The sequence below is a fragment of the Rhyacophila brunnea genome, unplaced genomic scaffold, assembly GCF_057557595.1.
Source record: "Rhyacophila brunnea isolate RB1 unplaced genomic scaffold, BYU_Rbru_1.0 scaffold_2, whole genome shotgun sequence".
Classification (NCBI taxonomy): Eukaryota; Metazoa; Arthropoda; class Insecta; order Trichoptera; family Rhyacophilidae; genus Rhyacophila; species Rhyacophila brunnea.
This window is the reverse complement of record NW_028232859.1, coordinates 55,816,233-55,842,904: the sequence shown is the minus strand read 5'-3', so window position 1 is coordinate 55,842,904 and position 26,672 is coordinate 55,816,233. Positions and strand designations below refer to the sequence as shown.

Sequence of the window (26,672 nt, the reverse complement as noted above, 5' to 3'; positions counted from 1 at the left end):
TTTTTTCACTATACAGTTGCAGCAAAGCAGAATATTGAATATTACCAAATTTTGCAGAAGGAAACTACAAAGGACACTTTTAAATTTTTGCACATGAAAAACATGCAAAAACAATACATTATAATATATTTTGTATTAAAAATAAATTCCTTATCTTTGCGTGCATTTAATTTGTTTTGTTAAGTATGGATTGGTTCCTTCCTGTCCAGTTTATAGTAAAAGGGAGTACATATAGATAGGTCATTTAATCAGTTTCGTAGTAATAATTTTAAACAACCCCTTCATTCAATAAATTAATGCCACCAACCGACAAATTTAAATTCACATCATTGTTTTTTATGACCCACATTTCGCCAATCGACAAAAAAAAAATATTTAGCACATTCTGATCAAAAACTTCAACCAAAACTTCAGATGTATTTAGGTTACATACCTATATTTCTTTTATTAATTTTGTGTGATAGGTAATGTCGTGTAACAGGTGGCAGGATTTGTTTCGAATGTACTAGTATTACAGAAGGTTGTTAAGAAGGAATCATACAGATATTTTACAATATAATTAATCATGCTCTAAAAACATAGATATTTAAAAATAAATACATACTACTGAAATCTTCCTTGAATGACAAACAATTATTCATTGTTGAACAAAGAGAAAGATTATGGCATTCACCAAAAATATGCATTTTTATTTAAAACGCTTGGCAGATTTATTTTATTTTTCTCCTCGCATATATTGACGAAACATACTTACCCATAAATGCCATCGGACTATATAATACGCAAGATTAATATATTACGATGAATTATCTTATATGTACTAAAATACACTCAATATAATATACATAATCGAATTCTCACTTGGAACATAATATTTAGTAGTTTTCAATTTCCTGTTGGTGCTATATCTGTCCATTTAAGCGTGAACAGTGAACATGCTCTTGAAATTTAGCAAACACAGTAGTTAAGACTTCTTTTAAATAGAAAAAACGCACAGTTAAAACCGGGCCAGATTCCTGAAGCTCTCTTTGGTTAGGGCGTATTACTATTTGCACCGCAGGCTTATTCAGGTAGGTGCGTCAACACTCAACGGATTCGACATTATTGCATATTGGTAAAATGTAAATACAAGTGATTTTGCTGGAATATTAATTTAAATTTTATTCATGCTAACAGTAGCAACATTTATCATTATTTTACTTTAAAACCAGGAAAACCATCTAAACCTAAATTGACACAATGATATCAGAATTTCAATTAACTCATTACTTTATTCATGGCTATTTCACTTCAGAACGGTTAATCTCCAAACACAAATGGTATATATATGAAATTTCACCAAATACCAATGTATCTCAGGCTTTCACTGTTTCAATGTGACCAATCTAGACCAGAAACAGATTGCTATGACGTCCACCAGAACATTCAAAAATAAAAACCAACCTACAAAAACATTATCCGTCATCTAAAATAGCTCTCTTCCAATTTTCAATGTTGATAATCAGAAATAAAGCAATTGTATACAATATCATGTTCTCTGACTTTTACAATTAAAATCTAGTCTATTTTTAATCACAAACAGACCGCTAAGAACAAAGACACATGAGATCATGTGAGTTAAAAGTGTGTAAATTTACTAAAAAATAAAAGAATGTTTTATCACACTTGAGGTTGGTGGGGTGGTATGGATGTGACACGCTTGAGGAGACATCAATGTTGTTCTGAAATATTTAACTTGTTGACCGCGGAACATTTAATTACTATTTAATTACCGCATTTAAATAACATGCTAATTATATTGATTAATTAGTGTACAACAGGTGTACCGTCCGCGTGGAAAAGATTAAATACTGACGACACTGCAGACTTTTCATGTGAACTCACCTGACATAATAACAATCTGTTTCGGGTTTTATCCACTAACTTTCACTGTTGCAGTTGTTAGGTTAGGTTGGGTTAGGTAGTTATTTCGAGTTAAGGTATGTCAGGTGAGGTTAGGTGACATTAGGTTAGTTCGGGTAAGGCTAGGCTATGATTTTCATTCTATCAAATTCGAGAATGTACTGAATGAAAGATATTTTGGTATTTCACAGCATTTCCGTGTAATTGCTGAAACCATCAACGCCCAAATTAATGATATATTTGATAATATTTCAGATATTAACGATTTGATAAACAATTGATGAATTATGGCAAAGATATGAAATAGAGCATAACTTTATGAAAGCTGTTATTTTACCGCTTACAAATATTAGCTTCCGAGATTTACGTGTCAAACACGGGATTGACTTTTAGGTTTTTAAAGGAACATTCAATACATATTTGACGCTGTAACTCACATTAAAGCAATTGCTATTCATCGGCTCCACATATTTTAATTTTTGGCCACGAGTAAACGCACCTGCTGAAATAAGCCCCCAGGGTGCGATAATTAAATAATGTTTAAGTATTATGTAAAGATAAATAAAATAGAAATGAACACAAAATAATTTGTCGACTTATCACTACAAAGTTTGGGTCAAGTTTGTCAATCTGTACACAATGTAATAAAACTATACACCATTTTATAAACATACAAAAATAAAGCAATATCTTCTTTCAAGATAAGACATAATAAAATATACATGTCAGTTTTTGCACAGCTCCCACAATCGTCTCTTTCAACACGACTCGGTTCAGTCAAAAATCCCAACAAACCAGTGTTTCCAATTTGCCTCCTTATGTCTCGTCAAATTCTTTTAAATACATATATACAGGTGTGCAATCAATTGAGATCAGTCATTGTTTTCCACAAGAGATTTCATTTCACACGCATTTAGGACATGCCATCACAATTATATTATTGATAGTATTTTGTATAATGGCACAAACACGTCACAGGTACATATTGTATACCCTCCAAAAATGGTGCATTCACCGCATGTGTCTGGTGATGGGTTTAAGTAGCCACGTGAAGAGGAGGATAAAACAGAGGAGCACAGCGGGGGTCAGTCATTGGTGCGGGGTCTCCGCTGTCGCCTTGTGATTGCTGTGTGGGGGTGTAATGGGCGGGCAGGGACGAACCCCCGCTGACGACGTGGTCGGCGTCCTCTGTTGTGAGGCTAGTTTTTCGGCTGCCATTATTTCCTGAGCTTTATCCTATATGTAAAAAATCAAAAAATCGATCATAAAATATTATGTGTGCAAATATAGGGTGGGTCACCAAACATGTTATAAAAAAAACTGCATATCGTGGCCATTCTGACTAGAGTTGGGTTTCGGGAATTTTTTTATTTTTTGATTTTGGAGTGAAGTGTTATTATGTTAGGCTAGAGTTGCAGGGTTATAGAATACATAATATGTATGTAATGCAGAGTGGAAAATGATTAGAGTAGCTGATTATCAAATAATGACTATAAAATTTAAAATAACAAAATTTATTTCTTGTCTAGTTATCATTATTTTTTAACACTTTTACCCACTGCTGCCCTTGAAAAATTAGAAAGGGATAAATTGGCCCTTCTTTCAAATAGGTTCTGTATCACCGTGTCCGGAAACTTGTACGTATGCAGTTTGCATCACGTATCACACTTCACCGTGAAATGTTGTATCGGAGTTGTTATATATTATATAAATGACCGTATCCGGATATTTGTACGTATACAGTTCGTCGTATCACACTTCACCGTGAAATGTTGTATTGGAAATATATGGCCGTATATTAAAGACCGTCCAACCTCTTTGGGTCGTATAGTACTGACATAAAATTCATGTCTATATAAAACACGGTGCTTGTCGGTTCAGACTTTACAGGAAGCCAGCAGCAAACAAATTTTGTCAGTTACTCAGTAATCCACCACTCGATTATCCGACAACTACTACAATCCACCGTTATTTTTACTAGTTGAAAGCACGAAATCAAGCTCTATAATTCGCCGGTATTCGATTGTTAAATTCAGTAGTCAACCAACGTACAAGTATACAAGTGTACAAGTATACAATGCAGATGAGACCGATTTATTTTGGAAACTTCTCCTTCATAAATGTACGTTCATCGCGAAGAAAGTGATGTACCAGGGAGGAAAGTGCCCAAGGAGCGCATCACAATTATGCCGTGCTCCAATGCAACCGGGACACACAAACTGAAGCTTTTGGTCATAGGGAAAGCCAGGAATCCTAAGCCATTCAAGAATATCTGCCTCACTGAACAACTGGTTGTGTCAAGTGATTTACTGTTTAATATTTAGTTAATAAACTTAGTTTATATAGTTAAAAGATAAAAAGAACTTTTTATATACCACGTTTTTAAATTTTCTGTTGAATCATATAAACTTGACAAGTCTATGTATTGTATTATATTCTACGATGTCCGATTCCGTGTATGTTAATGGGTCATAAAATGCCAGGATTATTTATATTACTTTCTTAAAATAAGTAATTTATGAAGTTTTAAGAAAAATCTGAAATAGTGTACTTGTCTTTATCACGATTTATTGAATATTTTTGTATGCCAGGACTCTGAAATCATTTCGAATTACGAAATTCGAATTAAAGGTATGGTTTTATTTATGAAAATAATGTTCAAGGGACTTTTTTTGTGAAAATTTCGAATTACGGCGAATTTCAAATTATCCATGTTCTTATTAATGAAGTTTTACTGTAAATTAGTAAATACTTGATTTTGATTATAAATAAAACCGTAACGGCCCCTGTTCACACGGCGACGATTCGTCTTTTTTCCAGGATCAGATTCATAACGAATCGTTATTTTTTGTAAGTGGCTTAAGAACTCCTACGAGCGAGTTAACACACGCCTACGGCTTTACGGATCGTAAAAAATGACGAATCCATCTGAACGCCACATTCGGTTGTGTCAACATATCACGAATGCGGAATAAGGTAAAAAGACATATCCGTCGTTGGAAACATATGGAGATATATTATGATCCGAGTCACACTACATATTCATTTTTTTGACAAACTGTTTTTTTGCGATTCGTCTTTCGTCGTGTGCGAATTCTCAAATCATTTTCCAATCTTTGAAAAAGATCATGGAAAGTTGCTATGGACATCCGAAAATAATTAAAAATTTAGACTCGTTTTGCCGTAACTGGCTCATTAGTATTCGAAACGTTCCTGCATGAGGTCGTTGTCTCACAAGTGGATGCACCCAGTGTCTACTGGTTTTCCTCCAATGGGAACGGCAATGATAACAATACAAAATCATGAGAGTATTCACGTTTATCTTGTTGAAATGTAGTATAAATCATATACTAATATACTATGTATAAACAAGTGGCGAAGGATAACTTTTGGAAAGAGTTAGGATGTGGAGATCTGATAAAAAGAACACACTTGTCAGGTATACATACGAGAAATAAGAAGATAATACGATATTACTACTAATGAACTGATGATTGATTACTACAACGACACGCTAATTAAATGAAACTTCAAAAACTCACTGACGACATAAAATTAAGCCATCAGTTTAAATTAGGTATTTTTTTTAAACATTTTTACACATCAAAAATTATTTCTTTAAATAAGTTAAAATAAGTTCTTTTTATTTATATAAAAAAAAGACCATTTATTAATATTTTATTAAATACAATAGAAAGACCGCTGTATTCAGACTGCGAATGGGGGTGAAGACGCATCAGCTCACTCTCGTTTGATCTAAAACGGTTTTAGGCTCTGCGATCAGAGCTTACCTTAGTTCAAACAATTTGATAGACTGGGCGGGGTGTTATGTGACGTAAAGTCCATATGAAAAAAATTGAGAATTATTTGAAACATAATCTGACCGTTATTTACGTCAAGGCAGATGGCGCGGCGCTGTGGTATATTTTTTAAAACCTTTGCAGATTGTTTTGTAATTACTGTGTAATACATTCCTACGCAAACGGCATCTCTCGTTGGCAAAATAAATTATTTTATAGAATATATAATCAAGTGATTGTATAAATAAGTCAACATGGAATTAAAAAATATTTTTCTTAAGGTAGGCTTCAAATAATCGCTTAGTATGGAGTCTTCGCCACTGGTATAAACACTGGACTCTTCGTGCACTCTAACAGCTAATAGAATACATTATCACATTCGTTTTTGACGGATCGCATATAATCACGATCCGGTTGAAAATGAAACTGTGTGAACATCATATTCGTTTTTCATGAATCGTGATTAATTACGATTCGTCAAAAACGGAGCGCCGTGTGAACTTGGGGTAATTTGCTAGTACAAATTTCTCAAAAAAAAAAAATTTTTTTTATGAAATATGCCCGTTTTAATTTTTACCATATTTTGTATGTATGGACAATAATCTGCCGCTTTCACTAATTGGACACTTGTCTTGTTTTTGGGGTGACGGATTACTGAGAGAGTACTATAGCCAATATACTGGATTATTTGTTAGGTTAGGTTAGGTTTTCATTCTTGAATTTTGCCAAAATCAGCTATGAAAATTGAATTAATGTTCATATTGAATTTAATAAAATTGGAGACCGTATAGTATACGGTCATCTCTTTCCGATAGAAAGCCCATGGCGAACTGTGACATGGTGAAATGTTTTATGTACAATTTAGAGATACCACCACCCTATAGTTATTCATATCAACAATCAAAACGGAAACATATACTCACGAAGAGGGTAAGGCAGATATTGTGCATCTGAATCCTGTGGTTCTGGTCCGAGTTAATGTTGGGACAGATACGTGAGAGGCCGCCGTCCGTTACAAAGTCTAGTCCGCAGTCGGGAACCACCCGCAATACTCTCTCCCTTTCCCTCTCCCTTTCCCTCTCCCTCTCCTCTGCATCTCCCCCCGCTGCATCATTTATCCTCTCCTCTGCCGATTCAGACAACACCTCGGCGAAAGGTGACAACCAGTCGTAACAAGGTGCCATTTCTTCCCACGTGTAACCTAAAAAGCAGAGATCTTTTAGTCAATGTTGATTATTTTATACCCTCCCAATAATTTATTAATATCGCATCAACATGATGCAATCGTGAACCACTGTCATTTACAAGAGACCAATCAGAAAGTGCCCACTTTAAAAATATTAAATTAAAAAGGTTATTACCGTTCTACTTTTTGACAGGACCATAAACAATTTGATATTTTGAAGTGAACATAAACAATGCACAAGTCATATACGAACATTTCAATGAATTAAATTAAAAATAAACAGTGAAATTAACGTGTTTGATTATTACAGATATTTTCCGATTATCAACCAATCATAATAACAACCATTGTAAAATTCATCGTGAACAGTAAAAATATCTAAATTAATCAAAGATATCTTCACTTGCAATTGCAAAACACATAGTAAATACTCACTGGATACTCGCATGGCAATGACCTTCGAGAAAATATGGGCGAGGGCGGCGGCAGCCACCAAACTGTTGGAGAAGGCATTCACCTCAACGTCCAGCACAGCCAAGTCAACCAGCTGACCGCACATCACAAAGTCCAGAGACGAGTACTGCGGGAAAATGAATGTGTACTTCCGCATCTCCGCTGCCGCTGCGCTATCCTCCCGAGGACCATTGGCATTCTTGTACTCTCGGATGCCATTCAACTGCATGTACACATTCAGCCAACGGTTGATGGTCAGAGGGGTGGTGTTCCACTTCAGAACAGTCAGGATGATTATTTCTTCATTAGTGATCTCTTCAGGCGTGCAGGCGCCGTCCGTTACATAAGCAAACTCACCGATTTTCGGTGGATACACTTCCTCTACCTTCGCGGCGATGAATAAACATGTTATACCTGTAAAGTAAGGAAAATTACATATTTTACAATATCCGAGAGTCTATATTTGAAGTGAATCAACCTGCGACGCGACGCTCTAAGAAATAATACTAAAAAGATATACAGATTGTTCGGTTATATGTGGCGGCGATTTCTGGGCGTATTAATATAATTAAATAACTGCAATTATGAGCAGTGGTGTAGTGGAGCCAGAACGACCATGATGCTGATCATGCTGGCTGCAGCCCTTCAAACTGATCTTATCAACATTATGTCACACATAATAAATTTGATAGACGTGATTTAGCATCATGCAACAACTACGTCATTGATATTTTTAACTTGGGAAAAATAAGTACATACTACATATTCATGCCCAGTAGACTGAGTGTAAAAATGTGAAAGAAGCGATTAGTCAGTCCAAATTCGAAGTGACAAAATGAAAATGTATTGCCTTTACAATAAAATCTCGTTAATACGAATTCCACTAGACAGAAAATCAAAAATCGGTGTGTGTACTTATGTATGCGCGTTAGAAGTTATACTTCTTTGGCGTAACAAAACAAAAAATACCAAAACAAAAAAAAATCTCAAAACCTGTATTTGAAAAATTTAGCAAACCGCTATTTCGACCATCTTTGCATAACCTCTTGAGACCCGAGATAGAACCAGTCATGAGAAAAAATATTTGTGCATTTTACTGTTCCATAAATATTATTAAGATCACAAAAAAAAATTAAAATATTTTTTTTACTATATATTAACTAAAATCCACTACGTGCACGTGTGTGCATCTCAGGTCACAATAGAGTACAATATTGGATACAGTACAAACAATGAAATGAAACAAAAACAATGTGATATCCATATAATGATACAATTTTATTAGAAAAATAATACAATAATCATAATAATATAATGGTGATTGGAAAATTATATTTATTTAGATTAAAAATATAGTACATTAACGGTCAAAACCCTAAAATACTACACATTAATTAGCGCACTTCAGGGAATAGGTTTAGGGACAACCATTCTTTGCTGTAGAAGTAGATCTGTGTTTACTCAGTGTGTTATTGAAGCTAATGGTGAAGAGTTTCTTGGATGACCTTGTATCGATGATGATACTGATGGCTAAGTGACTTTCATACCAAATCGTAGGGTTTGCAAGTCTGATTTTCCATGACTATGAAGTATTCCAATCACAGTGAATATTTTCTTTCCTATAAGTTTGCATGTACAATGAGCAAACAATTTCATGTCCATGTCCAACAAGTCCATGTCCACAGTGGTCAAAGATCCTCACAGTTTACATGCTTGATGTCCTGTGAAGGCAAACACACCACTGTGAAGATTAATGCGGCTCATCGACTTGTAATCAGTATTTTACAACAGCTGACTGAGTGATGCATATCGTTCTTCGTCTTCTTTGAATCATAACACGTATTGGCCTGAAATAACGAATCGGTGAGGTTGAAGCTGGTAAAAAAGTCATATGTGTAGACGTACAAGGAGAGTTGTTGGGAAGCCAAAGTAACATCACAGCGTTGCATTGAGATTGTATCGTATCTTCATCAGATAGGTAGGATTCACTTCCCCACATGGAGAATAATTTATAGAGCAATTGGAGTCCAGCACCCAATAAACCATATATGGCCATGAACTGAACTCTTCAGCTCAGCATCATTCGTCTTATTAGGCTCAGCGTACTGAAACAATAGAAAATACAATACTATGAATTAATCGATACATTTATTCCTATTTATTAAGTATTCAACACCAGGAATATAAATACTAATGGCCAATAGTATTAATCACTAGGTATATTAAGTATATTAATTATTCTGTCCATCGAATCCTCAATATGGAGATCACAAAGCCCTTTCATCACAAACTGTATCAATTTAATTGGTACTTAATTGATTTTTTAGCAGTGCATGCACTTGCCTAATAAAATGATAAGTTTGATATTTATGACTAAATGATAAAGTAATATAATATGAGCATTGATACCTTATGGTTTCATAAGCCAGGATAGGATCCTGGATTGTGATTTTGAAGGATGTATCTCAGCCTCTAGCAGTGAGTAAAGTTCACTGGTTCTCCAGAATAAAGTCATCATCTGGGCCCAGGAGATGAATGTGAACATCATTACTGTCGTCAGGGTTATATCCTCCACCAACTTCGACATCATTATCATTCAAAATATCACCAATATGCTGGCTATTCAAGGATTCGTCTAAATGTAAACAAAAAACATAACCTCAATAAATCAGATATACTAATGTCAAAATATATCACTCTAGACCTGAGTTACTCATGTGTGTACCGAATTTTGAAACTATGATATAATATTTTACAAAAGTGTAAAGATAATTTAAAGTATACGGAATATTACTATGATTCATTGTGAAACTAAATACATCATTGGTTTTTAATATAAATAAATATTAATATTTAATTAAAAGCACTTACTTGTCAGAGTTGACTTTTTAGCCGCCATTTTTGTCTTGTGCAAATGCCCATAACTTCAAAGTCAAAATAACAATTTATTTTAAAACTACATAGGCTAGTGTTTTGCTCTAGTGGTAGAAAAATATACTATCTATACCACTGTAGTCAAATGCGGTTCAAGTATCCATTCAAATCATTACTAAAAAATATTTAAATAACGTCCACATATGTGTACCTCAGGACGCAAGAGGTTAAACAGATGACTGTACAACTATTTTCATTAACGACAATTTATTACAAATCAAAAGTAAAACATATCCTATTTAATGGTTTAACTGAAACGTGATATTAGCTTTTGTGATGAAATGTTTGTGTTGTTTGTTTGTAAATGTTTTTTATAAATGTTGTTGGTAAATGTTTGTTTTCAATTATTATAAACCGCTAATAAATAAATTGACATGGGATACAATATGACAAATATCCTAAACTGTAAAAATATGTATTTTTGTGTTATGAAGTGTATAAATACAGTAAAATCTCGTTAATACGAATTCCATGGGACCGAAAATCGAAAAAAATTCTAATTACAAATTATAAAATGTATGGAGGGAAAATATTAAAATTTTGAAAAAAAAGAATTTTTAATTTTCATTAATATCATTTACGATCATAGGCCTACCGAAAGACCGAAAAATTCGAATTACGGCGAATTTCGAATTATCCGTGTTCTTATTAACGAGGTTTAACTGTAGAATGTTAGTCTCCAGAAATTTGTTAATAAACATATATATTATTATGACACACTATTGGTTATGTTTACAACACGTGCTGTTTACTTGGTTGTATTGAACGTCTATGCGTATGCGCATGTACGCTTGAGACCGAAATGAAAAATGAATAATCATAATAAAAGTTGCAACATTCAGTCTTTACCCAACCGGCCCAAGCCGCAGCCCTCAATATCACAGCTGAAAATTACAAACCTCCAGCATTTAGAACACCGAAAGTCGCCGCGCAAAATAAATTATGTTGCATCGACGGGAAAAACTTCCGTCCCATGCCAAATTAATGCGTAACATCTGCGCGCGCAACTTCCCAAATGCGCCTAAAGAGTATAACTTCAAAAATTTTGAATTACGAGGGGGGTATAAAAATACTAAAATTTTGAAAAAGAAATTGATTCATCATTCATTTTGTTTCCGATCATAGCTGTGCCTGTCAAATTTCCGATACTTGAAGGTACCAAGTAATGTAGGTAGGTATTTACCATCTTGTATTGAGCTAGAATTATTATAAAAAATACGAAAAGATTTTTTTGTTTGCAATTGTCAACACAACTGGTTGGCAAATAAAACTATGTGAAAATACAATAAACAATTAAATACAGCCCTGAAAGATGTGGGTTATTGTTTTTCCTTTGAGTGGAGTTATGCCACTGGTGGCATACCACTGTGGGTGACAATGGTCATAAAATGTCCAGATTATTTTTATTACATTAATAAAACAAGCAATTTATGTTTAAAAAAAGTTCATTTCGATTTATAGAAAATTTTCATATATCAGGACTCTTGATATTATTTTATATTATGAAATTTGAGTTGAAGGGATGGTTTAATACGAAAATAATCTTCACATGACTTTTTTTCTTCACAGGAATTTTGAATTATCAGTGTTCTTATTAATGAGGTTAAAACAAAATAAATAAAGACGGCCCTCGACTTTCACACATAATTGGTTCCACAAAATGTGTTAGATTGTTGAACGTTCGAAAGTAAAGGGATGTAAACAATGACATCAAGTGTAGGAACTCTAAAATATTTATTTTTCAATGGGTATAATAAAGTTAATGAGGCGTATTAGCAATCAGGTGTTTATTTTACAAACTTGTCAAGACAAAATTTCATTTTGAATTACGAAATAATGAATAATGTGATTTATAATAAAATTTTAGTTTGAAAATGATTCTTGGGGATTAAAATTGACAACAATTTCGAAATTTGCATTTATACTAAGATTTTGTTCAGACCTTGGTGCAACCGGTGTCAAGTTTATCTAGAAATTTGAACATAATTAAAGCTACAAGATTCAAACTTACCGATCAGTTGAAGACGTCCTTTGAAAATGTCTCTTGTGTTTGATAAAAATCTATCAATATAATTAACAGTCAGATGATATGTCTCCCGATGCATTTTGTAAACTTCAGCAACCTGCAAAACATAAATTATAATGCAAAATGAGACTATTGCTATGTAATAGACAGATGGAATACTATACAGTCGAACTCGGTTAATACGATCACGGACATAGAGAGATCTTGGATGTAATGAGGAAACATTCGTTGACATTTTAGTTTATTATTTTCTCCATACATTTATTCACTTTTATAACGACATACTTATCGGATATATCGAGCAAAAATACTGTCAAAAATTTTCTTAAAACTGTTAAATGTGTCAATCGTTTAAAAACATTTTCGGCCCTAAGCAAAAACATCTGACCATAGACCAATGCCGCCGGGATCAGATTACGTTTATGACAGTTATGTGTCTAAGTACCTAATTGGTGTTTACGCCGACAACATTGAGAGAAAGTATCCACGCAAATGGTTGAAATTTCATGTAAAAAATCCAAGCTGAAGTCAGTAGGTACCTACCAGCATTCATTACTATAAACAACTTCTTTTGTAGTTTATGAATGCCATGCTTGTTTTGGGAAAAATTCTAATTGTCTAGTTTTGTTTGAATTGCAACTTTTGTGTTGCTCATTTAAAAATACCCATTCTCTGATATAATGAGTAATGCTTATAACGAGCAAATTCAGTCGGTCCCATCTTCCTTGGAATAACCAAGTTCGACTGTATACAGTAAAACCTCGTTAATACAAATTCCATGGGACCGAAAATCGAAAAAAATTTCGAATTACAAAATATAAATGTATGGGGGGAAAATATTTAAATTTTGAATTTTTTTTTTCTGATTTTCATTAATTTCGTTTCTGATCATAGATGTGCTTACTAAATTTCCGATACAATTCTTTCAAATTAAAATCTGTGCAAATACCATGTGAAGATACCATTCTAGAATTATAGAAAAATACGAAATATTTTTTATTTTTCCAATTTGTCAACACAATTGTTTGGCATTGGTTCTCTTATAAAACTGTGAAAATCCAATAAACCATCAACAATTAAATACCTACAGCCCTGAAACAGTGAGTTATTGTTTTTCCATCGAGTGGAGTGCAGTTGTGCCTCTGATGACATACCGCTGTGTGTGTCAATGGGTCATAAAATGTCAGGATTATTTTAATTACCTTCATAAAATAAGTAATTTTTGATGTTTTCACAATTTGATAATTGACTGGCTCATGAAATAGTGTACTTTATTACGATTTATTGAATATTCTTATATGCCAGGACTCTGAAATCATTTCGAATTACGAAATTCGAATTAAAGGTATTTTTATATAAAAATAATGTTCAAGGGACTTTTTTTTTCGCGAAAATTTCGAATTACGGAGAATTTCGAATTATCACTGTTCTTACTAACGAGGTTTTACTGTATGTATTAAAGCGTTCATCGCATTGAAGATTCTATTCGAATTCAAACAGGTGTCCAAGAAAACAAAATTCCAGCTATACAATGTGACTGAAACCACTAGTGCCACGGGTGTGAAACCTGAAGCTTGTGGAGAACCAAGAAAAAGCTATCTAAGTATTTAAAAACAAAATTCTCTTGCGGTTAAGGCCCCTAATGTACCGTCAACCGGTCTCCACCAACCAAAAAATGGAAGCCCAATAGGGCAACCAACCACACACGAAAAACTAGTCAGTATCGCACTGTCTCGAGATGGACATACAAAATATCAGTGCCTTACATATAGGTATCGTATTTTTTCTTCACCACCAACCAGTCCAACAACCTCTTCCCCCAGATGACACACCCCAAATCGCCCTCCTCTTTTCTGTATTTATTATATATCTATCTGCATCAAAATCCATAATTTTTTAATGAAAAATAAGATATGAATAAAATGATACACCCATACTAAAAATGAGCAGTACTAGTAATATAATTCCAAATTACTTTATATCTTCAGGACCAGAGCGTTGGAGCGGAGCTCGGAGCAGGAGCACAGAACACTGGAGCATGGGATTTTACCCGGAGCACCGAAAATTTGTAGTGCTCCACTGCTCCGGATGTTTTTTTTTATTTTTAAGTTTTCGTCCTAAAATCCAATGAAAATAGTATATTTTGATACTTTGCAACACTGGAATTATTTGAAATATGTCAACACTGCTGAGTGATAAATAACCTCACTTTTTTGACAGAAGAGGCAAATAATGAGAGACGATTTGTTGTCGGAATTTTGAAATTAATAGAATCAATAATAAAAACGACGATTATTTTAACACTACTTATTTTTTTAATATTTGTATACATATCGACTGTGTTTAGGAAAAAGGGCGTAACCCACTGAACAAATTTTACAGGAGGCAAAAAACGTTTTTTGAATGATTTTGGTTCAATATTAATAAAAAAAATAGTCACAGACATTGGGTGCATGATGATTGATGATTTGGTGTAATATCTTTTCGATCTACTAATAATTAAAGAAGTTATTACAAAAAAACCATTAAAATTGAGGGTAAATGGTTTTTTCCTTGGATTAAAACTTAATTAAAACTCAATTAAAACCTGAATTTAGATAATAAATCGGCATTTGCGGCTTACTTCCTTTTCACAGAACGTGTATTTAGTTGTATACATTGTTAATATCTAATAAAAGCACTTTTCGAAAAATCAAGGTTACGCCCTTTTTCCTAAGCACAGTCGATATAATACTTATTAAAACTTTTTCCCCGGAGCGGAGACGGAGCAAGTATTAGGTCCCGGAGCGGAGCAACTCAAAAAAGGGTCCGCTCCAACGCTATGTTCAAGACACGCTCATGTTATTAGATGCGACCAGTCTGAAAGGCAATTTTTGAACTAAGCAGTATAATATAGCAAATATGCTTATAGCTCCAAAAGTAAGCATAGTGCTATGAATGGTATCCAATAATGCAACGAAAATACTGGGCGGATATTTATGGTCGGGTAAGGCCTACCGCGCATGGACGATTACATAACCGGCCGGTAGCATTCGGACAATCGTTGGTTTGCTCGCGCATGATCCAAATTATTACCGGCCAGTATGTTTGAGCGCGCATGGCGTGATATAGATCGGAGGCAATGCGCGCGCACTGAAGATATGCTTCCGCACCGAAAAATGGCGGACGCAATATAAGAAACGTCAAAATGGATTTTGTAGAGCTTATATTATATAATATATAGAGGTTTTGTATAGATTATCAAACTGTTTTAAAATGTGGGTGTATATATTATTAATTTATGAAGAAAGAAACTGAAAAATGGGACTGGTACGCGCATGCAAAGCCAATAGGTACGCATCGATGAACTGTCAAGTCAAATGTGATGGTTCGATGTATGCGTGCGCTACATACGACCGCGTCACTTGTGCGAGCATGTTTGAGTGCACTCTCGGCCGGCCATGACTTGTCATGTGCGGGCTCTCATTTAAAAGCATTGCCAATGGGACCCCGGCCGGTTCGAATCGGTGTAAAATTTTGTGTCTGAACACAGATTTTCAATTCGGCCGTTCGCTTGATCGTCCATGCGCGGGGTTGCATTGCAATACGATGGTTACAACTCCTCGATTGTTGACCGTACGATAGGAAATCGTTCATGCGCGGTAGGCCTAAGAGTTTGCATTATATTTTCGTCTATCCTCACATGACAGCTCAAGTTAATTATGTAAACAAGAAAATAACCTAAAACTATTACGACATTACATTATAACATTCAATCTGTTTTCGATATGTCAAAATTAAAATAGACGACCGCCAGCCGCAGCGACAAACTAGCGCCTCTACCGGGGAAGCATGTGAAACTCAAAAGCATCCGTGACTTTTAGTTGCGTTTGCATGAACATTACGAGAGATGCAGAAACACTGATAAGAGACCTGGGGACAAAGTTGCCTAGAGGACAATTGTGGGCTCTATTTTACGAGAGATCACCCGGGAGAAACGTCAGATTTTTCGAGTCTATATCTAAACACCACTTTTTGAGCATAGACAATAAGTACAAATATAAAAATCATTTACAATGAATAAACTTCAAACATTTAAAATTATTAAAATTCGCCGTTTTCAAAAATCAGTATAGCGTAATAGAGTTTGCCAATGCATTTCATAATATTGAAATAAATATAATGTAACCTTTGACACTCGTGCTTAATCCTTCGTATAAAACGCTCTAAACATGCGAAAATAAGGAACATTGTTCAAAATAACATTATAGATAACCATATTTATATAAAATTAGCCGTGTTAACTAAACGATATTGTTATTTTTTCAGATAATTCACACTCAAATTTAATCAATAAAATAAGAAATACGAGTGAAAATGGCTTGGATGGCTTTTATTTACTCTTTGATTACATAGTGATTGTTTTTATAAGATATATCCATAGTCAGTATTCCTTACCCGTATTCATTTAAATATATAATAAATAAAGCTGGCATCAGTTTATTAGCCCCACGAAAACATTTCGCATCCACAAACAATTGGCCCGGTCAATACAGCCTCGATAAAACGGCTCACACTGATTTGATAATTGATGTTTTTTAAATACATGATGTTGATACATGATTTTTCATCTATTTTTTTATTGTTTTTCCATTTAAATTACGCGAAAACTGAAATATTTTGTGAGCATTATGCCGGGTTCACACTGGCAACATGTCGCGCGACAACCTCGTTAAATTTTACGATAAGTATGATAATTATCGTAAAATTTCTTAAGCAATTAGCGAGGTTGTCGCGCGACTTGTTGCCAGTGTGGACCCGGCATTACACCTTATTGGCTAATTTGCGAGACTCTTTTGACTAGACCTTCCAAATGGATGCGGTTGTTTTGGTTCGGGATGTTTTGACGGGGTGCTTAGTGAAAATAGAAAAATGCTAATTTTTCGCGTAATTTAAATGCAAACAATAAAAATACATGAAAAATCATGCAATTAAATTACTCAAAGGAATGCATTTAAAAAATATGAAAAAAAAATGTTTGGTGCAAAGACTTGACGGCCAATCAAAATCAAATTTCTAGCTTAATATAAGAGATAAAAATAAAAAAAATAGTGTTTGAAGTTTCAATAAATAATATAATAAAATATATAAAAAATAAATCGTATGTAGCTAACAAAAAAAAATTAAAGCAAAGTTAATTGTTCATTGTCCTCTGTGACCGTACTTACTGTTTATGCTTATAATAGCGGTTTTGCTATGGTTCTCTATGCTCAAAAAGTGGCGTTTGGATGGTTTCAGGTATAGACTTGAAAAATCTGACGTTTCTCCACGGTAAGCTCTCGGTAAATAGAGCCCAAGGCCCTGAATGGACTGTAGTGTCACTTGAAATACACAGTTTGATCAAACCAATGTTAATTAAGTATTTTATAAAACAATGAATACAAAATAACTCAAATGCTGACTCTAACTAAATACATTGATTCATACAGATTCTGACTGTTTAAAAGAAGAGATATCGACAGATAATCAGATTATAAATACTGAAGTTATATTGGATAGTTGAATATTCCGAGAAAAAAAATATTTTGAAGAATTTCAGAAATACTCAAAACTAAATAATAAAATGTTGGACCAAGTATGACTGAAAAGCTCAGCTCAACCTTTTTCTAAGATTTTTTTCTAAAAGCTGTTTCTGAGATTTTTCAAAATGATGTCTTTTTTACAACATTTTCATTAGGTCGTATTCTTATTTGTCCGGTACAAATCTTGCAATCGATTTTTAATTAACTTCCCGACTAGCTAGACATTTGAAACTTTTAGAATATATCAGAACACAATGCCAATGCATTTTTTTAATACTTTTACCCATCGTTAAGTAGAATTAAATTCATTTTCAGTTAATTCTGTTTTGTATGAAAAGTTATTTCGGAAGAAATCTGTAATCCAATCCACTAGGATTCTTGTTGGTTGGAATCCACTCCTTTTGCTAGGAAATTATTAATATATACGTGTGTTACTATGGAAATCAATATGAGTGTCAAAATGACATTTCAGTATTATTTCTATCAAATACATTTTTTTTTGATCGTTTAAGCTAGTCAAGTCAAGTTTATATGATTCAACAGAAAATTTAAAAACGTTATAAAAAGTTCTTTTTATCTTGTAATTATTGTTATACAGAATCCAACATTCTTAATCTTATGTGTATTCAGTATTGAATAAAAAATTGTAGTTGTAGAAACAATGAAAAGTAACCTCATTGAGCCAATCCAAGAGTATAGCTCGCATCCGCATCTGCAAACCTGAGTGAAGTTCGAAGAGGTTATGTGATTTCCAATTGGCGCAAACCGCATCTCCATCGCACATCTTTTGCCACACATCTGCGTTGTCCCCCCACGAGATGCTCGGAAATGGACATTTTCTTTTTCTAGGGGTAGCATGACCATTTGATTTACTGAAAAAAAATCACAATTTGAGTTTCTAAAGAAACAATAGAAGTATTGATCCAAACTACTTCACCATTTCCTGTCCTCAAAAATTTTTCTTTGTTCAATCATGACTAAATCATCAGCTTTTCTTTTAAAAAAGTATTTTCACTGTAGTTTTAAGATATTCTGATGATTTTTTAGTTTTACCAATTTAGCTCACTGTTCAGAAGCTTCATTCATATTGCTGAATATGTATAACCGAATTTAGTCAAGACTTTACTATTAAAATTACAATCAAACGCATGAAAAATTTTCATGCAGATAGACATCAGGGGTCTTTGCTTCGCCAAGTGTCACTGATGAATATGGGAGGAGTCTTGCAAATGGGAATTGCTCTCGCCCCAAGACTACTTAATTCCAGTATATTGTAATACTTTATAATATAATGTTATCAATCCAATTTCAAACAAAATAGCCAGAGCTTCGAACCAGAACTGAATCGAAAACCGAAAAACCGTTATTTTTGTCGAAACAAAAACCAGAACCGAACTAAAAAAAATACTGGTTTTTTCGGTTCGATACACTTTCAACCATGCATGTTAACATGATCTTACTCCCCTCTTTCAGTTGTCGGCGTTAGACATTGATGAAAACACCATTTCGACAAGCATAATAATACATATGTATATGAAATAAATATACTGTTGTTTTTCATTTGAAATATATGTCAAATTGAAGGCGCAAAGAAATCATCCATGATAGTTTGACGCATTCCAACATAATTCTCATAATTTATGTTATTTTAAAAATTTATGGCTACGGCCGTGCGGTGTAGCATAACCATTGGTTTCATCATACAAGTACCATAAAATGTTTTAAATTATGGTAGAAAATAAATTTCTAAAATATCTAAAAATTAATCACTCAGAGCTGAACAGAAAACAGGAAAAACTGTTAATTTTTTCAGAACGAAACCCGGAATCAATCCGATATAATATTTGAACGAAAACCGAAACGGAAAAAAATAACGGTTTGAAGCCCTGAAAATAGCTAAATCAATAGGTAGTTAAATGTTTTTACGATATGGATATTGTGTAAAAACATGCATAAAAAACCAGAAGATTGGATAAACAAATATTGGAAAAAATATATTTATATTTTTATTCTTATTAGATGTTTGTTATCCTGAGTCTCAAAACCTGCTGATTTTTTGTGTTTGATCAATAAATGTAATGGAATAGTTTATTAGAGAAATAGTTTTAAAGAAATATAAAAACTCATACTAAAACTTACCTATGTTTTCTTTTTAGTTGAGAAGTAGCCGCACCGTTCAAAACATTTTCCAACGGGCTCAAAACATTATAAGAACTCTGTTGTGGATACTGCGAAGCTATAGAATTGTCATCGGAATAAAGTGTGTCGGTGGCTTCATCACATTCCGCGTGCGCCAGGTTTGCAAAATCGATGTCATCTTCGCTGGTGGATTGCAGAGGAGACGAACTTCCGAGGGAACGAGTGCCCTCCGAATCCAGACGGCCGATGCCCAACCCCGTCGCCGCTTGCTTCTCGGGAGGCATTATGTTTTCAACGTCCTAAAAATATTCAAATGCATATTGATTTCCATATAACAATCGAAATGCTACTAGAACTATTGGCAATAACTTACCCACTCATTCAAACGGGCATTAAAGGAGATTGCAGAAAAACAAAATGTTATTACACTAAAACCTGGTTTTATGGCCGCAATACATTCAAAGTTGACCATAAATCAAAATGCCGTGTACAGACCTACAAACATATCTGGAGAATGAGTTGAGAAAATCTGACATTAGGATGACGTTTTTCAATATGGCGTCCTATGGTAGCTCGTAGTTCCATTTTTGACCATTCTCCAGATAAGTTTGTAGGTCTGTAACTAATTATTTGTTTCCATAAAAATCCATACAGTTTCTAAAAGATCTGTTCCGATTTTGAAATAAAAATTATCATTTTATTTAATTCAAAATTACCAATGTGTTCCATTTTCAAAATAAATGCGGCCTCTTATTAGGATCAATAGTATGAAGTACAGTGCGAAATCTTTACTTGGAGAACTAGATCCCCTCCTCTCGCGTTTCAGTATTTACAATACTTCGAAATCGAAAACCATAGACAAGATACAACACGAGTGCCGCCGCCATGTCTCACATTAAAGATTTCAGTCTAGGATGTCAATCTTTTGTTAGAAATAACGCTTTTGACAAATCTTCCAAGGTTAGCTGCCGTAGCTGAGTAGTTCATATCATATTGTGACATTTGTCAAATTTTACGATGCAGGTATTCATGACTTATTATTGTCCCGCCACCGGTCCAAATATTTTAATTTCCAAAATAAATGAATATATTTTTTGTCTGTATATCGAAAAATTGAGCCATAAATAGAAATTGCGCCATAATTAATAAAAGCTGTCGTTAGAGAGAAAAACCAAAAAAAATAAGTGTATATAACAGCCAGTCAGAACTAGAGAATAAAGCAAGAATAAAGCAAGGTTTGAAATTTGACACTGCCTCTTATGATGCCCATATTTGCAAATACCTTATATAGACCCTACTGTCTCATATATATAATATAAATATAAAATCTTACACTGGATCAAACACACATTGAAAAAACAACATTAATTTTTTTTGCCCTGCCGTGACCATGTCTTCAGATGGGTGCTGTGCCGTGGCTGCTGTGTATCCTAAATGATATATCAATAAAATAAGTTTACTTATGGGTATAAGGAAAATAAATAATATATTACAATTCGTTAAAAAAATGTGTCTTACTTTCAGGTGAACTTTTCAAAAAAATGTAAAAATCGAATGTGAGCTAAATTTACTCACATCGTCATCATCAGAAGTACGTCTCCGCTTCAGAGAGACTGATTTCTTGACCTGCTCATCCATTTGAGCCCTGCAATGACAAAACATGATATTAACTATACAACGATAGAAAGCATATTATTGGGAATCTCAAGATTGAGTATTTTTCAATTATGTGGTGCACGATTATCGAGCTAAATTTTCAGAAAATATGTATGAATAGAAGTCATTGGATTCCAAAAACACAAAATATTGGTTGGTGCTCCTGAACTTAAACGGACAAGCCTTTTGGACCACGGCCGGCGATAGTAGCGAACTTCCGGTAAAAAACGAGCTACTCAATACGTCCTGTCAAAATAGTACCAAAAATGACAGTTTCAACTCGCTAGCTTGTTGGCTTCTGAGTGAGTGGAAAGTTTTGTATGTGATCATCACAATCGCACTAGCTGACTCGCCCGCTTTTAAATTCGCCAACAAGCAGCTTATAAAGTAGCTCAATGACATTGAGGCTTAAGTATATCGAGCCATAATCGGCAGAACAACGTAAGCGACAATTTATAAATTTTAGAGGTTTTTTTTAAATTACTTCCGTAATTAGTTCCAAAAATGAATTCTGTTAATGTGGTTAATAATAATTGGTTACTGCTTATACTGAAATTATAATACTTCTTCTTCAATGGCGCTACAGCTCAAATCGAGCCCTGGCCTCATCCACCGCCGTCCTCCAGCCGGAACGGTCCTCCGCACGTCTTTTCCCATTCATGATTTTTAGCAGCTGGTTGGCATCTTTTGTAATGTTGAAACCCCATCGTGTGCGTGGCTTTCCCACTGGCCTTGATCGGGATCTGATGACATTTTCTAGGTCTAACAGTTTAGTCCTACTGTCACCAGAGTAGGTACAATATTTGGTAAGTTTTTTAAATTATGCCTTTCGTAATTCACCAAATTTAATTTTGAACTTTGAAGGAATACAAGTAGCAGCGAAAGATTTCCAGTTACGGAATTCTGCATATGACATGATGACCTAGCGTTGGAAATGATGGTGGGTCATTCCGATAGCGCCCAAACTACTCTGAATATAAATGACTCAATTATTGTCGCATGAATGGAATCGACCGGCATTGTAGTACGACCTGGTAATAGAAAATGTATTTCTATCAATTCAGTACGACCTGGTAATAAAAAATGTATTTCTATCAATTCAATGAAAGTTGAATTTTTCATAAAATAAGACAGCATAGCCAGCCAGTGTTGCTCGGTTCTTATTCTGACCAATCACAGTATAATAAATCCTTGGTTTTTTCCCGCTTTGTCAATCCAGTCCAAAGATTTGTGCATGATTGCGGAGATCTCATTACTGCCACGCTTACCATCAGTTTCACCCCAAAAAAAGCAGTATCCATTATTTGTTCCACCTTCGTGGACTACTTTCATTATAGTATCGATGCGTATTTTCGACTATAATATAAATTTACGGTTTCATCACCGTGGGGAGTGTTTAGCACCTTCTCGAGGTCAAAACTTGCGCACAAAACGTCATAGTGATTTTTACTTTTGGCGAGATCATTAAGGAACATCTCCTTGCATTTATCCTTTACGGAAGGTGACATTTCTGAGTGAAGTATCCGTTTCAATTAGCCAAAGTCTCTCGTCACCAGACATATTTTTTACTTTCTCGCAAAAAGAACACTATTATCTTTTTTGGTAGATCAAAACCCAAGTTGAACTTACTGTCTATTAAATACGTTTCTGAAAATATTCCGACTCTACAACATTAGTGGATTCATTCAAAGAATCTAAATTTTCAGTATAAATTTTATATACATTTTGAACATTTCGAAAATCTACCAGAAGGTACTATTCTTCGTAGATTATTCCGACAGTAGTGAGATGGAACGGCGGGTAATTATTGTTTAATAAACTCTATTACCAGGTTTATTTTATCTCAGCCTGTTTTACTGGACGGCGCGTGCTTTCGTCTCATATCGGTTTTCGCACAACTCACTACCAGAAGGACCACCGAATAAACCGTACCGTAGCTTACACTATCAAATAACGTCCGTTACGTTGTTTTGCTCTACTTCATAATGCGGTAACAAGTTAAAACGCTAAAAGGCACAGACCCTAAAAAAATGTCACGCGAATGAGATCGCGCTGTAATATTTTTATCACTTACGCGCTAGGTGATATTGAACAGTTCTCCGTTTAAAACGCAATTTACCAAAAAGTGTCGCTTACGTTGTTCTGCCGATTAAAAATCGATATGTACCAACCTTCTTTGATAAAATAGTAAATATAGGAATTCGCATAGAAGATTATAGTAATAAGAGTAATGCTTTAAAGAGTAATCCTGTCTTTCATTATGGCTAGGCCCTGAATGAATTAATAACTTGATAAATGTTACGTATAGCACACTCTTCGATCAATGAACAGAATAATAGTTCTCCAAGAATATCATCTAATTATTTGGACCCATCAATCTACAAAAACAAATGCTGATAGCAATCAAAGAAATGATAATAAAACCAAAACCATAGATATTAATTAATAAGCTATAGGAGTGACTAGTGTATTATTACATTTTTCTCATATTGGTAGTTGATTAAAATTACAGTGTTCCCAAGATATCATTAGTACAGACCTACAAACTTATCTGGAGAATAACCAAAAATGGAACTATGAACTAGGTACCATAGGACGCCATATTGAAAAACGTCATTCGAATGTCAGATTTTGGCAGTCGTGATTGGGTAGTTTTCAACAGTGGCTCCCCCATCTCATTCTCCGGATAAATTTGTAGGTCTGTAGGAAAATGTTTATTGAATAGTATGACTAGACAGGAATATTTCACACAAAGAATTTATTTCAAGTCGGGAAAGTGAGAGATTTAAAAACTAGAAATGTTTTATAACACGTGATAAATAGTATGAATTTTCCATACAACATAAATCACCTATAACGACAGACCATAGAAAATGCCTAATCGTGGAATCCTACAGAGGCTCCAAGCAGTGGGTTGATTTGTACACATCTTGATGCAGTAGGAGCTTAATATGAAGATGTTCAAGATACTCACTCACCTTTATTACACGGCCCCGCTCTACGTTGAAAATGCAATCTCTGAATCGCCTGTAGCGATACATAGGTAACCTATGAAAATTTATCGTGACCACTGTGGTTTATGATATCTGAATTGTAATGCATCAATCGATAGACATAATCCGTACATACATGCTGGCATATTACACAAATTAAAAGAACAGCTTATAAAAACATCCATTAATTCCAAAGGCAACGTCGTGCGGTTAACATTTACAACGGCACATGGTTATGAAAAGTGGTTAACTTGAGGATTAGAAGCTAATAATGGCAAAACTGGGATTATCAATTGCTGTAGGATGAACCACCACAATCGTACACATCGTTTTCACATCCATAGAGCGACTATGTCCAGGATATGGATCTGTCAAGTAAAGCACACTTAAATCTCCACCCACACACGAGTTTTAGAAGGAAAATGTACAATAACTAACCCAGATTTAGCCATCTTCCAATGGATCACCAACTTGACGAAACGGAGCGTTGAAAAACCTGAAAACATGCGATGAATTCAGGTTATTAGGGATGCTTATCAATTTTCAATTCGGTTGAACTAGCAATGGCGTCAGGTGGAATTTCGAGGGTTATCTCGAATAAACCCCATTACACCAAAGAAACTGACCACCTCAGTGAACACTTCAATATTATCTCGAAATTCTTACACGGAATTATATTTAAATGATGACCGTAATGAGCACTAAAATTATGGTGGAAAAGTCATACGTAAATTGATACGCGTGTGACACCTCGACGTATAATTTTGGCGCCGGAATATTACAGCCCAGTTTAGAATTACGACATTTTAAGACAATTAGTCGGTAAAAACGGTCGTACAGTAAATAAAATACATACTAGTACTCAATAAAACCAGATAATCCACCGAGAATTGGACTAGGAACTTGACATTAAAGGCGAAAAGGCGCGCGAAATTGATGCAACGCCATTAGACACGTAGCTCATTGGGGTGATAACTTTATGGAACTAATCATAATTTTTAACATTTTTTTAACACTTTACTACTTATTAAATTTGACATTAAATACGATACACAGAAATGATAATAACGATCTTTAAAACCTCTGGTTGATACCAAAACCGTGGTGTATTCCGCACACCCTGTAATGAATGGTATCATTCGGCGTTACCGCGCTACGTTTTTTTCGGGAATATTAAGTATCCCATTTCTAATTAAAACATTGAACACTTTATATTTACCTTAAGACATCATTTAATCTCGAATCACATTTATTTCAAGATTCGATGCTTTTTCATTCACGAAACATCTCATTCTACAGGGGCACGAAATCAAAATTTGATCAAAGCACCGAACTGGGAAAACTAACACCGGCTGAAGCCAAATGCTAAGCATCAACACATTTAGCTATTATAAAAATGGATTTCCTCAACGAAAGATTAATAAATTACCAGTAAAATCACTAGGCACAAGTCAGTTAAAAATCTCAGCACCCAAGCCGTACAAGATAATTTCGCGCGTGAATGTTGCGTTGAACGGCGAAGCTGCAGAACGGTTTTCTGCTAATTTCAGGTATATTTCCTTTTTCCACTGCTATTCTATTGACAATGGAAGGAGTAGGGATAAACTTGACTTAAACTTAGTTGTGATTGGTCAATTTCATGGAGGGAATATGGCCGACAAATCGCAATCATTTCACAGCTGCTAGCTTCCAGCTGACTCTGCTTTGCCGGCTAATTCAAAATTATTTTCGTCATTTTCATAAAACTTAAAATTTAACTTTTTTGCTAATTATTATCGTAATATTATACAGTATATTTGAGATAGAATGAAATTAATGTATACTGGGATAATTTTTTTGTGATCAGATAAACTGTGATTTCCAATTTATTAACCATTAAACACTTATGATAGTTAAAGCGAACAGAAGAACTATACATTTACAATAGATTATGGAAGTAAAATTAGATTTTTATAAGATAAACTTTATACTAAACAATCTTCTTAGCAATAATTTTGAGATACCTAGGTATTATTGAACGTC

General features: G+C 34.3%; 3 protein-coding genes across 9 annotated transcripts in view; 1 reads left to right on the top strand and 2 right to left on the bottom strand.

The window, feature by feature from the left end:
- The window catches only part of LOC147072556 (uncharacterized), a 135,355-nt gene that overhangs the window by 5,635 nt on the left and 103,048 nt on the right, over positions 1-26,672 (top strand). The gene's annotated exons all lie outside the window — the stretch shown is intronic.
- On the bottom strand, positions 14-26,175 carry CycE (cyclin E). Of its 4 annotated transcripts, none has more exons than XM_085946946.1 (9): positions 25,870-26,175; positions 25,089-25,146; positions 21,577-21,646; positions 20,002-20,300; positions 18,536-18,734; positions 12,287-12,398; positions 7,324-7,755; positions 6,626-6,903; positions 14-3,138 (listed from the first exon to the last, which is right to left on the bottom strand). In XM_085946946.1, the coding sequence occupies exons 2-9, from the start codon at positions 25,100-25,102 to the stop codon at positions 2,992-2,994; spliced, it is 1,551 nt and encodes a 516-aa protein (XP_085803072.1). In that variant the 5' UTR covers positions 25,103-25,146; positions 25,870-26,175; the 3' UTR covers positions 14-2,991. The 4 variants fall into 4 exon arrangements, with proteins under 4 accessions (XP_085803072.1, XP_085803074.1, XP_085803073.1 ...); XM_085946948.1 differs by having other exon boundaries at positions 26,080-26,175; XM_085946947.1 differs by lacking the exon at positions 25,870-26,175 and adding an exon at positions 25,507-25,591.
- Positions 4,485-26,672, bottom strand: part of LOC147072555 (uncharacterized) — a 130,100-nt gene continuing 107,912 nt past the window's right edge. For both annotated transcript variants that reach the window (XM_085946943.1, XM_085946944.1), the window contains one exon: positions 4,485-4,568. The gene's annotated coding sequence lies outside the window, so the exon portion shown is untranslated. The remainder of the gene's footprint in view (positions 4,569-26,672) is intronic.